Genomic DNA, 17928 nt, shown 5'->3' with positions numbered 1-17928 from the left:
CTTCATGACCTGCTCATAAAGTTCTCTGACGACCATAAACCCAGACAAAACAGTACAGCTGCGCAGACCACAACACTTGAATTGCTGACGACATCATCGCACTTCCATTGCGAGCCAAGATGTTGCTAACTATGGAGAACGACTGTGACAACAAGAGTAGTGGTATTCCCGAAACTAACCTCTCGGTGCTCTTGGCTTGGCAAATTTGTGTCGTGCACAGTATCGTCCAACTGAAATGTCGAAGGGCTCATATTTTGATCACGAGTTTCAGCGGTGACTACCAACACTTGGCAAAGCGAACAGGGATTAAGAGCTTCAAAGCCATTGATGACAAAGCATGTTCTACTACTGCTCCGATTGCCACTGCGCCGAAGTGACATTGCATTGGCCAGTACAGTTGACGGGAATTGCCAGCTATCCTCTGCGCAGCAGGAGCAGATACTGATGATTTTACGAACGTATAGTGACTGCTTTGCGTCCACTTCCAAAATCAGGCAGACCTCAACTGTTGAAGCACCGCATTATAATGGACCCTACTGAACGCCCTGTACGACAGCAAGCCTACCATGTGTTGCAAAAAAAACAAAAAGCGATACATTCTCAGGTGAAACTGATGCTCGACAATGACGTCGTCCAACCCTTGAACAGTTCATGGGCGTCGCCTGTCGTAGACAGCACTTTTTTGTTTGGCAGGGATTACTGGAAACTCAACGAACTGATGAAGAAAGATGTCTACCCTCTCCCACGCATAGATGACTCACTGTATCGATTTCGAAATGCCAATATTTTTCATCAATGGATTTGCGCAGCGGCTACTGGCAGATCGAGGTCAATGAACGCGACAGGAAAAAAACAGCGTTTATAACTCCCGATGGTCTCAACAAATTTAAAGTGCTACCGTTTGAACTGTGCTCTGCACCGGCTACGTTCCAAAGGATGATAGACACCGTGACGTCCTATCTGATGTGGGAATCCCGCCTCGTCTATATAGACAGCTTCGTTGCTTTTTCCCAAACATTTGAACAACATTTACAGTGACTTCAGTCCGTTTTCATTGCTATTCGATCCGTAGGCCTATCACTAAAACCAGAGAAGTGTTATTTCAGCTTTGAGGAACTAATATATATATATATATATCAAAACGTTCATTTGAAAAAAAAACAACGAAAAAAATGCGGGGAGCATGTGGTTGGGGCCCCCCTATTCCAGGGCTCCACTGGCTTTAGCGACCCGCTGCGCCTGGTCGAGGAGCGCTAGTTGCAGTCCCAGATCCTCGCTGGCGAGCAAAGTCTCCCACTGCTCCCTTGCGGAAATTTTGCCAGCTATTTGCGGCGAGTTAATTTCGGTTGGCCTTTTCCGACAATCCCACGTTATGTGGGCGAGAGTGGGCCTGCCTCCGCACCACGAACAACTATCGCTGTACATTGCAGGGTGAATGGCGTGCTTCAACAAAAGATTTGGATATGTGTTTATTTGTATACGGCGCCACTCATAAGAATTCCGGCCGGGTAAAGCTGTGTGTGGTACACTGTACCTTCGTCGCTCAAGCCGTTGGTTCTCAAGGATATCTCGCGGTAAAAAGGGGCTGTCGCCGGAGTGGTAGGCTGCTCGGTTGGTTAAAGCACGAGCTGCGCCGTCCACTCTCTCATTGCCATCGAGTCCTGCGTGACCCGGGCACCAGATGATAGCATGGTCCTGCGTTAGGTCAGGTCCTAATAGGCGAATGGTGTTGTGTGGTAGTCTGCCCGTGAGAAAGAGTCTACATGCGACCATGGAATCGGTGAGAACAAGGGACGATCGTCCCAGAACATCTTTAGCTTTAATTGCAAGCGCAATAGCTAAAGCCTCAGCGTTATTCGCGGACGCGGCTCGTGCCGAGGCGCAAGTCAAAAGGCCTTGACCCGGGGCCGCTCTTACGACTGCGAGCGCGTACTTGTTCGTGCCGCATAGGGCGACATCTGTGTACACCGTGTCCGGATTGTTCCCGAATTGCCGCTGTAACTTGCGAGCTCGTGCACTCTTACGACCTTTGTGATATCGGGGGCCCGTGTTTTTTGGGATCATCATCATCATCAGCCTGACTACGTCCACTGCAGGACAAAGGCCTCTCCCATGTTCCGCCAGTTAACCCGGTCCTGTGCTTGCTGCTGCCAATTTATACCCGCAAACTTCTTAATTTCGTCTGCCCACCTAACCTTCTGTCTCCCCTAACCCGCTTCCCTTCTCTAGGAATCCAGTTAGTTACCCTTAATGACCAGCGGTTATCCTGTCTACGCGCTACATGCCCGGCCCATGTCCATTTCCTGTTCTTTATTTCAACTATGATATCCTTAACCCCCGTTTGTCCCCTAATCCACTCTGCTCTCTTCTTGTCTCTTAAGGTTACACCTACCATTTTTCTTTCCATTGCTGGCTGCGTCGTCCTCAATTTAAGCTGAACCCTCTTTGTAAGTCTCCAGGTTTCTGCTCCGTAGCTAAGTACCGGCAAGATACAGCTGTTATATACCTTCCTCTTGAGGGATAGTGGCAATCTACCTGTCATAATTTGAGAGTGCTTGCCAAATGTGCTCCATCTCATTCTTATTCTTCGATTCACTTCAATCTCGTGGTTCGGCTCCGCGGTTATTACCTGCCCTAAGTAGACATAGTCTTTTACAACTTCAAGTGCACTATTACCTATCTCAAAGTGCTGCTCCTTTCCGAGGTTGTTGTACATTACTTTCGTTTTCTGCAGATTAATTTTAAGACCCACCTTTCTGCTCTCCTTGTTTAACTCCGTAATCATGAGTTGCAATTCGTCCCCTGAGTTACTCAGCAATGCAATGTCATCGGCGAAGCGCAGGTTACTAAGGTATTCTCCATTAACTCTTATCCCTAACTGTTCCCATTCTAGGCTTCTGAAAACCTCCTGTAAGCACGCGGTAAATAGCATTGGGGAGATTGTGTCCCCCTGCCTTACACCCTTCTTGATTGGTATTCTGTTGCTTTCTTTATGAAGCACTATGGTAGCAGTTGATCCCCTGTAGATTTCTTCCAGAATGTTTATATATACTTCATCTACGCCCTGATTCCGCAGTGTCTGCATGACGGCTGATATTTCTACTGAATCAAACGCCTTCTCGTAACCTATGAAGGCTATGTACAGTGGTTGGTTATACTCTGAGCATTTCTCTATTACCTGATTGATAGTATGAATGTGGTCAATTGTTGAGTAGCCTGTTCGAAATCTTGCTTGTTCCTTTGGTTGATTGAATTCTAATGTTTTCTTTACTCTGTTAGCAATTACCTTTGTAAATAGCTTGTATACTACAGAGAGCAAGCTGATCGGCCTGTAATTCTTCAAGTCCTTGTCATCTCTTTTCTTATGTATTAAGATGATGTTAGCGTTCTTCCAAGACTCTGGTACCCTTCCCGTCAGGAGACACCTCGTAAACAGTGTGGCTAGTTTTTCTAACACAACCTGTCCTCCATCTTTCAGCAGATCTGATGTTACCTGACCCTCACCAGCAGCTTTGCCTCTTTGCATGCTCTCCAAAGCTTTTCTGACTTCTTCTATCATTACTGGTGGTGTGTCATTACTGGTGGTGTGTCATCTGGGTTACTGCTAGTTCTTATAGTATTTGCTAGTTTTTAGTAGTTAGGTTACTGCTAGTTTTATAGTATAGTATTATAATATATAGTTTTTGGGATAGATGATACTAGAATGTTTTCACGTAGCTGTTAAGCCATGGACTCCAGTTCCTCTCCCGCATACTGAGGACAAGCTGGGTAACCTACATGGCGTAGCAATTTTCTCCCAGGAGTATTTACGTTAAGCTTCTCCCGTTGAGAAATGAGCACCGCTGCGCGTGACTCCTCATAATGATTGTGTATACCAAGGGCTTCGAGACGTTCCAAGTGGTAGGCCGAGAGCTGCCTTGTACGATGTTCGTATCAACGCATCTAGGGCCTTTAAATCGGTTTTGTTAATCTCCTGGAAAGGAAGACTATATGTTAGCCGACTGAGGACAAAAGCTTGAACCAGCCGGAGCGTCTCAGCTTCCTTGAAACCTTTTCGGTGATAGGTGACTCTATAAATCATACGGGAGATCTGCTTCACCATTGTTCTGAGGGTTTTTATTGTGTGGTCCACTCGCTTGTTGCTTTGTAGCCACAGTCCGAGGACTCGCATTTTCTGTACCTCTTTTATCTTGTGGTCTCCTAAAAAGTGGTTGACCGGCTCGTGAATGCGGCGGCCTCTACCTCGGATTCTAATAAATTCACATTTATCGGGAGCACAGCTCATTCCGCTCTGATAAGCGAAGTCGTCAACAGCTGTCACTGCGTCTTGTAGGATTTGCTCTTTTTGTCCTAAAGAGCCACTGTTGGTCCATAGGGTAATATCATCCACATAGAACGCATACCCTAGCCCTTAAACGCTGTCTAGTCTTCTTGCTAAGCGTCTCATGCCCATGTTGAAGAGAAGAGGAGATAGTATCGCCCCTTGTGGTGTGCCCCTATTGGGCATAGGAAACGGATCTGAGCGTGTATTGCCTAGGCCTATTGTAGCAGTGCGAGAGGTTAGAAAAGAGCGAACGTAGTCATATATCTTTTGCCCACAGCCGATGTCATTTAGCTCAGATAAGATGAGCTCATGGGACATAGTGTCAAATGCGCTTTTCAAATCAAGAGCTACGACGAGATGTTCTGCACCAACCGTGGTATTGCAGAGTACCTCTTCCCGAAGTAGAAGGAAGACGTCCTGCGTTGACAAATGTTGGTGAAATCCAAACATGCTTGTTGGAAAAAGGTTCCGATCTTCAATGTAAGTCGTGAGGCGTGTGTGAATCACCTTTTCGAATAATTTGCTAAGACAGGATGTTAATGATATTGGTCTTAGATTTTCTAGGTCGGGTGTTTTTCCTGGCTTCGGAATAAGGATAATTTTGGCTTCCTTCCAATGTTGAGGAACCACGCCCTTCTTCCATACCTGTTCATTAAAATATTGAGTAAGTTGTTCCAGGTGTTCATCGCTCAGATTCCGAATCATCGCGTTTGTTAACTGGTCAGGCCCAGGGGCAGTATTGCGCTTTGCTGCTTGCGCGGCCGTGAATAGTTCTGCCTTGGTGATCGGTGCGTCGAGCACGACGTTTTCCTGGCCTTGGTATGCTAAAGTGCACGGGGGAGTTGTGAACGCGCCTATGTACTTGTCTCGGAGCTTAGCGAGGAGGGCGTCATCTGTTCCTGGAAATTCCCCAGCGAGCTTTTAAGAGTTCGGTTTGCTGCCGTTTTGGTTTTGCCAGGTTCCATTATGCTACGCAGTATTGCCCATGTCTTGGACGTGTGTAAGGTTCCTTGGAGTGAGTCGCGAAAATTCGCCCAGCTCGCCGTCTCCAACTGCTGCGTGTAAGCATTTGCCTGCTCAGATATCTCAGCAATTGTGTGGCGCAATTTTCTATTGAGTCGCTGTTGTTTCCATCGCTTGGTGAGCTCTCTCCTGGATTCCCACATATGTATCAGATGGCTATCGACTACCGGGGTTTGCGCTGTGAGCGCAACCCGCTTATAAGTTGCTTTGTGAGCCTCTCGTATGTGCGTTGCCCAATCTTCAGCGCTATCCAGTAAAATTTCGGGCAGTGGGACTTTACGATAAGTTACCCAATCTGTTAATACAACATGGCCATGAGACTGCCGAATTTCGGGGGAGTCAATCGACACGCTCAAAATATAATGGTCACTGCCGAGATTCTTTTCTAGGCTGCTCCAGAACACCTCATCAACATTATTTATGAATGCAAGATCAAGAAATGTGTATCTGCTGACGCTATTACCCAATCTTGTCGGGTGTTGTGGGAGTACGAGAAGTTGGAGCCCATGCGCATCAACAACTCGCTCGAGTTCCCGGTCTTTCGGGGTGTCTTTTCGGTACTGCCAGTAGTGTGAGGGGCATTAAAGTCCCCGAGAAGCAGTAGTCGATCCTGAATGCTGGAATTACTCTTGGCATAGCGAATGAGTGCGTCAAAATCGGCCCTCTTTTCCCTAGGGGAGCTATACACGTTCGTAATTATGGTTTTGGCTTTGCTACGCTTGTGCGGTAGTATACTTATGATCTGGTGGTTAATGCTGCTTGTTACCAGATAATCTATACTTGTTGCTATTTCCTTAAGAACCAACGTGGCGGCGACTTTAGGGTAGTCTGGATTTGATATCGTGTAGTAGCCACTCAATTTGACTGGTTTATTGCCAACCTCTTGTAGACAAATGACATCAGGTTTGACTGGTGCCGTATTAAGAAATTGTTGTAGAGCAGCCGCACGTTTGTGGAAGGTGCGGCAATTCCATTGCCAAATTTTGAGATATTCGGTGTGTGCTCGTGTTTTACTCGCCATGGATAGTGCTGTCGCTGTCCAAGGTTGGGAGTTGCTTCGGACGACGGATAGAAGAAGCACCCGGGCTGCTTTTATGCCGTTTAAGAACAGCGGCCCTTATGCTGGCAATAGATTCGTCGACATAACTTTTTAGGTTCTGAAATTCGGCAAGCATTTGCTGCTGAAAGCTTTGCATGCTTTGCAGTTGCTGCATTACTTCTTTTAAAGTACCTTCCATAGAATTAGGCTCGATCGTAACCTGGCCAGATGTGCCGGCTGCTTTAGAAAGTATTTTTTGGCTCGATTCCGTACCGCGGTTAGCTTTGAAGAAGGCCAACTCTCGTTTTATTTCTGCCAAGCTCTCACGGAGGAGTTTGTTTTCGCTAATGATTTTTTGATATTCTGGATTAGCCGTTATAGGAGCAGCGGAAGAAGCAACTCGTGCATAACTCACCTCGCCATGTTTGGACGCTTGCTTGATCGCTGAGCCTGGAGCCCCGGATTTAGGTTACTTGTGTGAATGGAAATGGGGTGGGGTCTTGTGAGTAAAGCCCTTCCGGGTCCGGGATCTCGATCTAGACCTGTATCTAGAGCGGAACAATCTGCCCTGGACCACTGTCCGGAGTCGCCAGAGACTCGCCCAAGATTCCGCTTTTGAGGGACTAAAGTTCCTCGGCTACCTTGTCAGCCACGATGGCATTCGACCCCACCCAGAAAAGATAATGGCTGTTGCTGCATTTCCCCCACTTTCGAACAAACAGGATGTGTGCCGATTTTCGGGTCTCTGTGCATACTACAGGCGCTTTGTGCAGAACTTCACTAACGTCGCTGAACCCCTTACCCACTTAACGAAGGAGGATACTCCTTTTGTATGGGGTCGAGAGCAGAGAGCCACTTTTTCCAAGTTTCAACAGCGCCTTCAGAATGAGCCCTTACTAGGGCACTTTGATGAAGATGCCGCCACCGAACTGCACAGTGACGCAAGCAACATTGGTCTTGGTGCAGTGCTCGTCCAGTGGCAAGATGGCACCGAGCGTCCTATCACTTATCCTAGTCGCATTCTGTCATCTGCGGAAAATAACTGCTCGACCACGGAGAAGGAATGTCTTGCTGTTATTAGGGGGATATCAAAGTTCTGACTGTATCTGTATGGTGGTCCATTCAGAGTCGTTACGGATTATCATGCCCTCTGTTGGCTGGCCAATCTTAAGGACCCTTTAGAGCGCCTCGCAAGGAGGAGTTTGCGCCTTCAAGAATTTGGGGTAAGAGTCGTGTACAAGTCTGGCCGGGGGCACACTGATGCCGATTGCCTTTCCCGTTCCCCCCTTGCAACGACATCGAGGGATGATGATACCACCAATGTAGCAAGAAAGGAAGACGGGACGGCGGCCAACGTGGTCGTGTCGTTCTCTCGCTACTTTATTCCACTCCTGAAGCGGAGCCGCGTGGCTTTCCACGTCCGACACACCAAGTCCGCTAGCTTGTTCTAATCCTCGCGCAGCTCGAGCTAGCATCAGCTGCGCGAGAGGCGCGGCGCGGTGATTGAGAAATGATGATGGTGATGGTGGCACTACATACCGATGGCCGTTTTCATTGTGCGGTCTATGAATCTGACTTAACTCAATAACAGTGGAATGATTCAGAGCTTGGACAGCTTATCAAATACCTTAAAGGCCACCACACATCAAATACCTTAAAGGCCACCACAGGTGGCCTTTAAGGTATTTGCTAGGTTAATTCCACCACGGGCATTCGCATGTTCAGGGTCATTTTGTCTCTACAACGACGTCCTCCACATAAAAAAAAAACAAAGCTTCGTACCTTATGCGATTGAATACTTGCTCGTCGTTCCATCAGACCTATGTGCTGACATTTGATCTGCCTGCCACGACGAGACCTCCTCTGGCCACCTATGATGCGTGCGTACCGTTGCCCAAATCGGACTCACTACTGTTGGCCAAAGCTCACCCAGGATGTCAATCATTATGTTAAAACATGTAACCATTGCCAGCGCTATAAAGCCCCACCTATGTGCCTTGGTGGTTTATGGAAGCCTATTGCACCACCATCACAAGCGTTTCAACAAATTGGCATGGAATTGCTTAGGCTATTTCCAAAGTCACATAATAGCAACCGCTGGATGGTAATCGCTACTGAGTATTTAACAAGGTACTGTGAAACGAAAGCTCTACAACGAGGCACCGCCAATGAGATTGCGTATTTTTTCATGAACAATATCGTCCTTAGCCATGGAGCGCCAGCAGTTGTTATCATTGACCGTAGAACAGTCTTTACAGCCCAACTGATGCAAGACGTCATGAGGCTTAGTGGAACCGCTCATCAGAAAACGACCGCATACCATCGACAAGCCGGTGTTCTGACGGACAGATTAAACAAGATCCTTGCTGACATGGTATCTACGTACGTCGACCACGTTCACAAATACTGGGATGAGGTTTTGCCATGTGTAACGTTCGTTTACGACACTGCGGTTCAAGAGACTACAGGTTTCAGTCCTTTCCGATCGCTTCATGGCCGAGAAGCAATTACGATGCTGAATAACATGCTCTTACCTGACATGACTGATATTGCTACTGATGCCAATGACTTTATAGGGCTCGCCGACGCGGCCCGCAAGCTTGAATTTGAGCGGATCAGAAAACAAAAATGCATCGATTCACTGGGGTACAACTCTCATCATCGTCATGTTATTTACCAACCCGGTGATGTGATGCGGCTGTGGATTCTCGTTTGCCAAAGCGGCTGCTCGGAATAGTTACTTTACTGCTGCTTCGGTCCTTATAGAGTATTACGGCGCCTGAACATGTCAACTAAGAAGTCCTGCGTGAAGACACAGCTCGGTGATCTCGACGTTCACAGCAGGCGGACCTTGTTCATGTGTCACCGATGAAGCCACACTACCCCCGAACCACCTGACACTACTTTATCATGCGTCCTTGTGTCTGTATGCAATTACTTTCACTTTTAATTGGCATGGAGCATCAAGACGGTACTTTTTTTGGAAAGGGGTAATGTCAAAGGCATCGAACGAAATTGACGCATGCCAATGGGCTTTTGTGCCATTGTGACAAAGAGGAAGACTGGGTGATAGGCTCGTGTTTATGTTGATCGGTTCGGCTCAATGTCCAGTGCTGCTGCTCCTGTGAACAGACATATTCTATCCGTAATCACGTGACAATATGATTGTGATGGATGCATTTCCACCATCCGGGGTTCTTCAACATACACTGACATTGCCCAGTACATAAAGCTCTATCATTTCGTTTCTTTTGATATGCAACCGTTATGACAGGAATCGAACCTGCGACCTTCAGGTCAGCAGCCGAGTGCAATATTCACAATTTCATTGTGTTGATCTGACGTGTTCCAATCTATAAGCCCTTTGCATTCATCTTCTCCTTTAGTACGTGTGTCTCTTCTTCCTGTGAACCTCTAAAAGCAGCACCATGTGGTGTCACCCGACGCAGCTTCCACCTCCCGCGGCTGGTGACGGGCCGGCCGCCGGGGGCCTCAGTGTGGCGGAGCTGCGTGCAGTGGCTCTGAGGCAGCAGCAACAGTTGGCATGGCAGCAGCAGCAGCTGGTGGCCCGCGAGCAGCGGTTGCGGTTCCTACGGCAGGCCCCGCACGAGCCTCAGGAACTGAAGCTACGGCGTCTGAGGGCTCAGCTAGACCAGCAACAGGCTGGAAATGCCAGTCTTGGTAGGTGCCTTTAATAGTCCTATTGGTAGGTTCTCGAACTAAATGCTTTGACGAAATGTCGTCATAAAATGAATTTGACATCCTGCCATGCCACACGCTGACATGCTTAAATGCAGTCTTTTTTGCCCATTTATTCATAGACTGGAATTCAGTACTATGAACCTAATTTGGTAATTTGATGTAGCTTAAGAAAGCATAGAAGAGCCCACCCAGTTGACAAAGCGTGAAAATCGATTGCTTTTGCAAATGATGAAGTGGTCCTACTGGTGTGCCTGCCGAATTTCTCCGACAGTGGGTCACCTTGTGACATCAGTCTTATGACATGCACTCAATGGTGCAGGTTCGTGCACATCCGTCTTTGATGTTGAAAATCTAGATACATTTCAATGTTGTCTGCAACATTTGTGTGCTACCTCGATACAATGAACATGAATATAACAAATTGCTGATAATAACAAAGTAAAAAAATATTCTTGCCCCAGAAGTGCAGTATTAGTATCAATATACATTTATAATGAATTTCTGGTTATGAGTAAGTTTTTTTAATGTCAGCTGCGACTTACTTGTCATTAGGTTATAGTTCACTCAGGCCCATTTTGCGGTTTTGTATGCATGGTTCAAGATGCATGTGGCTCTTAAAAAGGGAGCTTCTTTATTGAAGAGAAATCATAGCCTGGGATTCGAGTCCTAGACCAGTCACCTTTTGGGGTTACCGTAATATCTCAAACAAGTCCCCCCCCCCTTCCGATTTAGGGGGTGGAGGGGCCCTTGCTATGTTGCAGATCAAAATTTAAGACGAGGATGGAAAAGTTGCTTAGGATAAAAAATGCACGCCTGTACTTCTAATGAAATGGTTTAATGATTATGCATGCATTCACTGTATTTTGCTATTGTCGGGTAAATCAAAACAGTTGAAAAAACGGTGAAGATGATGGTAGTAGAGAAAGGCACTCATATTTAAAATCTCTTGGTAAAGGGAGGGGTGTGCTTCCTCGAGATTTTACGGTAGCCATTCTGCCATCTGTGCATCTAGCAAATTATAGGATGATGGCAAATGCAAAGATGCTCACAAAGCAAAGCAAAGATGGTCGGTATGGCTGCCTTGCAGTGCATAAAACTCCATGTTTCTGCCTCTGTTTTCATTGAAAAATAAATGTACGATCTTGTGAACTTTGTTTCTTGTGACATTCCTAAATATTATGGAATAAATCTTACCGATTTCCTTGCAGCGCCACATCGCAAAGGAACACACGATTCTTGTTTTGTTTATTATATGAACTTTCGGCCGTTTTGCAAAAACTGATCTGCTGTGTTTCGCATACATTCGCCTAAACAATCATTATGGCCTGTCGACAATGACAATGCAGCGGCTGAGCTGGAGGCCGTGCGGGCTCTGTTCTCGGCCAAGGAGAAAGAGCTGTCGGTGGCGGCCGCCAAGGTGGAGGAGCTCACCCGGCAGCTGGAGGAACTGCGGCGAAACTCGAGCGGCGCCAACGGCAGTGCCGGAGTCACATCTGCCACAAGTGGAACGGACAGGGCACGACACGAGATGCTTATGGTAAGCGACATTTGTTGGGTCTAACCAGAAACGTGTTAAGCTTAAAACCAGCTTTAAACTTATCCTAGATGCCCAACCATCCACTTTAGGCTTAGCCGTGCTCCTTGATTGCAGCTTTGCCAGATTGCAGAGCCATTTGTTTCTCTGAAGACTAGCTGAAGGGACACTAGAGGCAAATTTTAAGTATACGTGGGTTGTATTTAAATAATGTTCCAGAAATATTTTACATGTTACCTGGCAATGAAGTGCTTAATTCCAAACAGAATTATGTTTCAGTAGTCCGTATACTGTCATAACCGTCCACCTCCAGGAACGGCCTTCTGACATTCGCTATGTGCCTGTACTGTGGTGCAGAGGAGCTATGACCTTTAGCAAAGCACAGTTCTGTGACAATGCAACTTGCATTGTTCTCAAGGTATTGGTGTGTTAGATATTATAGATTGGTATGGTTCGGTGAATAAGCGATTGTTACGAGGGGACAGCTGCAAGAGGTTGTTGAAGAAATATTTTATTGGCAACTGTATGCTACATACATTATGCCGCCGCCGCTCACGCGCGTGCCTCTTCCATCAGTGTTTTCTTGCACCATTTTTTTGTTAAAATGCTACCAAACCAATCAGCCCACCGAGAAGCAACAGTGACGTGAAGTTGTCGTGCAGGAATCGGACTGAAGCGTAAAAGTCTCGTTTTCTTCCATCTCGCGATGCACTAAAATGTTCCATTTTTTTTCATGGCTAAGTTGAGTACTTGTAGATAATTGTACTGAGTCTCCATTCCGTTATGGTACTTGTGTTCCACAATATCCCATGGTGGCACATATTATGTCCAATATTTACCTTAATCTCATGGTTATCGATATGCTGCTGCGTATAAGATTGCCTTCTGAGATGTTTTCACACTGACACAAAATGCTATTGACCTTTTGCAAGGACACAAAAGGCTACTTGCCTTAAGCATGCCTTTAGGCCAGAGGTCTCAAACACGCAGCCCGCAGGTTGCATATGACCAGCATACGCTTTTCTAGTTGCTCGCAGCTTCATAAAGGAAAAGAAATCTTTCTGGCTTTGCTAAATGGCAATCACATTATTTACTATTCTTATTGTGATTACTAAGACTTTGTTCTGGTAAGCCGTCAAGACAGGACTACTCTCAAGAATTTGTGTGTGTGTGTGTGTGTGTGTGCGTGTGTGTGTGCGTGCGTGCGTGCGTGCGTGCGTGTGTGTGTGTGTGTGTGTGTGTGTGTGTGTGTGTGTGTGTGTGTGTGTGTGTGTGTGTGTGTGTGAGAGAGAGAGAGAGAGAGAAAGAGAGAGAGGCACCCCATGTGGTCATCATGTGTTCACACATAACCGTGGAACAAAATCTTTATATTCCAGAATCGATGTCCAGATTTTCAGCATTCTCAATATCGGTATCGACACGTTTCTCCAATGCTGATGACAAATCCCCATTGAAGTTATTCGTATAAGCGATATAGGGAATGCATTGCTTTAAGTGCCAGCATTAGGTGGCGATTAGCTCAAATCGTATTGCTTATATCATGCTTAAGCTTAGAATTAGCTAATATATTTTTTTTCTTTAATTGAACTCAAAACATACTGCTGTCTCTTCATTTCGTTTGAGGCCTGTATCGTCATATATGGCCTTACTTCTGCGTTTGTCAGTGGTGTAACTCAAATCTCGTTATAACGAAGTTGCACCTTACACGGAAAAAAACTTCCTTATATCCTCCAAAAATTTAGTTTTAAAGGTACATTTCTGACACGGATCTATCACAAGACCATTTTTCAGTTACTTCGTAATAACCAATATTTCGTATTATCTGTGCTCATAAAATCGAGGTTTCAGTATCCACTTAAGTAGGGACAAAGTGATTCGCTTACTGGCGCACCTCTGTCCCACTCCAGGCACGAGCCCAGCGTGCGGGGCAGCAGCGAGAACAGCTCGCTCAGCGCCAGGCAGAGGTGCAGGCCCTGGATCGTCGCATCGCCGAGCTGCGCCAGCGGCTGCACAAGAAGCGCCTACACAACAGCCAGCAGCAGCAGCAGTTGGCGCAGCAGCAGCAACAGCAGCAACTCGCGGCGCAGCAGCTGACAGTGGTGGCTCCCAGCAACGTGCGACCCGGTGGCTGCGGAGCAAGCGGTCCCCCACCCCCACTCCTGCTCGCTGCCAACGTGGCCGCGGTGGAGCCCCGGCCGCGCTCGGACCCCAAGTACCAGACACTGCCGTACAACACCAAGTTCCGGCCCGCTCCGCCTTTGCAGCCTCCGCCCCCTCCTCCTCCGCTTCCTCCGCCTAATAGGCAGCCGGAGGTGAGATGCCAGTTTTGCGTTTTCTCCATTAAGCACGGTGGCTTGGTTGTTTCTCCAGTATGAGTTTTCTTGTCGTCTGCTTCAGAGCCTTCCATTTCGGCACTCCTTGTGTGCCCCGTTTGTCATCATTCTGGTCAGTCTTCACACATACTCCTCAATTTTCCACCGTCTTCACAAGACAATTTTCCGCCGTCCTCGAGTGACTCCGATTGTGCGGGTAGTCAACTGTTTTTTTCGGGCTGTCATTCATGACGGGCTTTTCAAAATTAAAAAAACTGCCATGTTTTGTTTAAATAAACGTGTCATGTGATGCTCAACCGCATACTATCGTGTGGCAGCAGTTACACCGAGTACGGTGCAGTGTGATGCCGGGTTTAATTGTACGCGAATGTTATGTAGGGTACTGCAAGGTTCCAGTCACGATGGTTGGCCTTGACGTATTTCATTAGAATGTCCATCAGGGTTTATTTAAGCATTCCGTAAGCCTGTTTGTCTGTGCGTGATAAGAGGTCGTTAGCTTACGTTGGGCGGAGCAGGAACACACGATATCGTCAACCACTTTAGAAAAGGATGCACGGCCGTGATGTGTCGGCAGTTGACGCGAGGCTCCGTGCACTAAAATGCGATCTCGTAGTAGAAAATCTGCGACTTCTGTAGCGTAGCTTGTTTGCAGGGCATGTGTAGCTGCATAGTGGGTCGTGTAATCTGTAGCATTCGTGACCCACTTGTTTCTCGAGGCAAATATTGGGAAGGGACTGAGAAGGTCCAAACCAACATGGAAGAAGGGCTTCGAAGGGATGTCAATAGGCTGAAGATACTTGGCAGGGAGCCGCCGCCTTCTTGCGGAGCTGGCAAACTTCGCAAACGTTGTCATAATGGCATCCAGAGCATGCAAAGCCAAGTCAGTAAGAGTGCCGCATGGTAACACTCTTGTGTACTCTGCTAAAAATTTTTAGGAAATAAATCAGAAAGAATGGGCTCAGTCCTGCCTTAAGGCACCCGTTCAGGAATCGCCACAGTGCTGGCCCATTTTCCAAATTTTCTAGACCTTGCATGAGGTACATTTGTGGACTACTCTGACACATAGTGGTAACTTAGGAACCAGTGAACTTAAGTGCATAAATTTTTGTGGTTAAATACGACTTTGTTATGAATCTTTCCATTGAAATTCATCAGGATGACCCGACAAATGAAAACATGGCTCTTCCAGGGTAGCCACACCCGGAACAGTAGTTTCATTTACAGAGTTAGGAACAGGGGCATGGAACTGAAGTGTAAAATTTTTCCCAAAATAATTTTTCCCAAATTTTTTCCATTTTTCACCAAAATATAACTATTAGTTAGCGAGAAAAAAGTGGGACTAATGCTTTGCATCGTCCCATGACATGTCTTTGAAAAAAGTGGGACGGTACTTGTCCTATTGTCTCATGAGAGCATTAAGCTGTGATCTTTTGGCCAACTTTATCGCACAAAAAGTTCTAAAGTAAGTGGACCAGAGAGGCATTTCAAAAACCGTGCAAAACAATTTTTGTTAGTCCTTATTTCCAGATGCCGTACACAATCTTTGCCAGCACCCATTGTTCTGTGCTCAGTGACTCTGTTCGAACTCTTCGCACACACTAAATACCGTATTTACTTGCATAATAGGCGCACCTCTAGTTTGGTCGCAGAAAATTAGATTTTTTTTTAATTCCGTGCATAATAGGCGCACCCCGAACTTGGCCGTGATCAGAAACGATTCTACCCCTTAGCGGTACAGTTGGAACGCGGTCCCCGTACCCTGAAAAAAAAAAAAAAGAAGGCAAATCGACAAGCAAAAAAAAAAAAAAAATTCGAAGTGCAACGACCTAACCAACGTGTTTGTCGAAATAAAACTTGAAAAAAAAAAAAGCGCCCATGAGCGAAAAAAAAACGGCTGTTCCATCAATTACTGATACCCCCCAAATCGCCGCGCTTTTTGGAGGTCACGTGTACAACGCCGGGGGCTCGATCGCCATCACCACCATCAGAGAAAAAGAAAGAAACACCATTTTGCAAGCGGTGTGCGTATGTTGTGGTCGTGTATTGAACTTTGGTTCCACCATGGGGAAGTACACGAGCTACACGGCTGGGTTTAAACTGAAGGCAGTGCAGTACGCGCTGGAGCACGGCAACCGGGCTGCAAGCAGGCATTTCGGCGTTGGAGAAACCAGTACAGTAAACCCTCGTTAGCTCGAACTCGCATATCTCGAAATCTCGGTTAAGTCGAAACTTTTTTCGCCGTGCATTAACCTCCCATAGGTGCTATGTATTTGCCCCCTCTTATCTCGAAACGTTTTCCGGAGGGAACAGTGGATATCTCGAAATCTTGACAGGGAGGGCAGAAGGCAAAGTCTACTCCCAACAGGAAACGAGGGCTCCGTGCGAACGCTTAGCTCTTACTATACGTGCCGAACGCAGTCGTGAAGGGCGAATTTGAAATTCCCGCGGACGCAGCCATTTCCTATCAGCCTTGTCAGGCAACTGTGGGAGTGATCACGTGTGCGCACCTGCGCGCGACTTATGCGCGGTGGGCGGCGTGTGCAGCATGCGCCCGTCAGTACGCAACCTAGCCCTTGCATGTGCGAGCTGGTATTCTTTGTTTTCCTCGCGATCTGTGCACGACGCATCTTGAGCTCAGTTTTGCTGAGTAGTGAGTGGTCTGTGCAACGGACGCTTCCGTATCGACCAAGATGTCCCGCCCAAAGCAGTGCAAATCTCTGACGTTGGAGAGAAAAGTCGCGCTAATCAAGGAAGTGGAAAAAGCAAGTCGAAGCAAGTCGTGCATCGCCAAAGAATTCGGCATCCCTTTGTCAAACTTCTCGACAGTGCTTAAGAACAAACAAAAGGTTTTGGAAGGCTGTCGGACGCCGATATTGTTGAGATGGCCGTGAACGACGCAGATGACCATGCAGATGAGGAAGAGCCTCGAGAAGTGCCTACGATGACAGAAACACGTAACATGCTGTGCTTGCTCCGCAACAAGGTCGAATGCAGCGGTGGCGACCAACGGCTCATGCGATGTGTTGAGCAACTGGAGGACGCCTTTCTCGGACCGAACGCTAAAGCGAAACAGGCGAGCATCACGCAATTTTTTGGTCCTCAGTAATAAATTTTTTTTCCCTCCGAATTCTTGTGCCTTTACTACGGTAGCTGTTTTGTGCAGTGGAGCTTTTCCTAGCAGCACTGGCTTTTCTTTTACAGTGACCTGGGCGAACATTTTCGGCGTTTTGCTTAACTCGAAATACCGCCTATCTCGAAATTTTCCCCGGATTTGATGGCTTCGAGTTAACGAGGGATTACTGTATTCGGTACTGGAGGGACCAAGAAGAAAAACTTAAGGCGACGAAGACGACACGACGGGCTTTCCGCGGTGCCAAGACCGGCAGGTATCCGAACATCGAAGAGCAACTGGTCCGGCATATACGGGAGCTACGACAAGACGGCTGTGCTGTGTCGTGGGATATTGTGCAGACTGAGGCGCGCAGAATAGCCGGAGCGCAGGGCATCGAAGCAAAAGAGTTCAAAGCCAGCTCCGGATGGACAACTCGTTTCATGCGGCGCCATGGCCTCGCACTGCGAAGGCGGACCACCTTGTGCCAGCGCTTGCCCGCAGCATATGAGGACAAAGTGGTGGACTTCCACAGTTTTGTTATAAAGCTCCGACAGCAGAAAGACTTCATTTTGTCCCAGATCGGCAACGCTGATTAGACCCCCCTTTGCTTTAATATGCCGTGATTAATTGGTAAATGATAAAGTCGCCTTTTACTTGACAAGTGTGCAGATTTAAAGCGCGAGAACCGAGTTGAAAAAATTTTCGAAAATTTTACCCCGCGTAATTGGCGCACCTCTAACTTCGAGCCGGATTTTCTGAAAAAAAAGTGCACCTAATATGCAAGTAAATACGGTATATTAAGGTCTGTGTGTTTCTTAGGTTTATGTACATAAGGGCTAACAGCTCAGTCGCAGCTAAATA

General features: G+C 47.0%; 1 protein-coding gene across 3 annotated transcripts in view; it reads left to right on the top strand.

The window, feature by feature from the left end:
* The window catches only part of ASPP (Ankyrin-repeat, SH3-domain, and Proline-rich-region containing Protein), a 43505-nt gene that overhangs the window by 4549 nt on the left and 21028 nt on the right, over positions 1-17928 (top strand). For all 3 annotated transcript variants that reach the window (XM_075872219.1, XM_075872220.1, XM_075872218.1), the window contains exons 2-4: positions 9836-10067; positions 11435-11625; positions 13530-13934. In XM_075872219.1, the coding sequence (XP_075728334.1) occupies positions 9836-10067; positions 11435-11625; positions 13530-13934 (828 nt within the window). The remainder of the gene's footprint in view (positions 1-9835; positions 10068-11434; positions 11626-13529; positions 13935-17928) is intronic.

Source organism: Rhipicephalus microplus, chromosome 8, assembly GCF_043290135.1.
Source record: "Rhipicephalus microplus isolate Deutch F79 chromosome 8, USDA_Rmic, whole genome shotgun sequence".
NCBI classification, from domain to species: domain Eukaryota; kingdom Metazoa; phylum Arthropoda; class Arachnida; order Ixodida; family Ixodidae; genus Rhipicephalus; species Rhipicephalus microplus.
The sequence above is the reverse complement of the archived record's forward strand: the minus strand, read 5'-3'. Positions and strand labels throughout refer to the sequence as shown.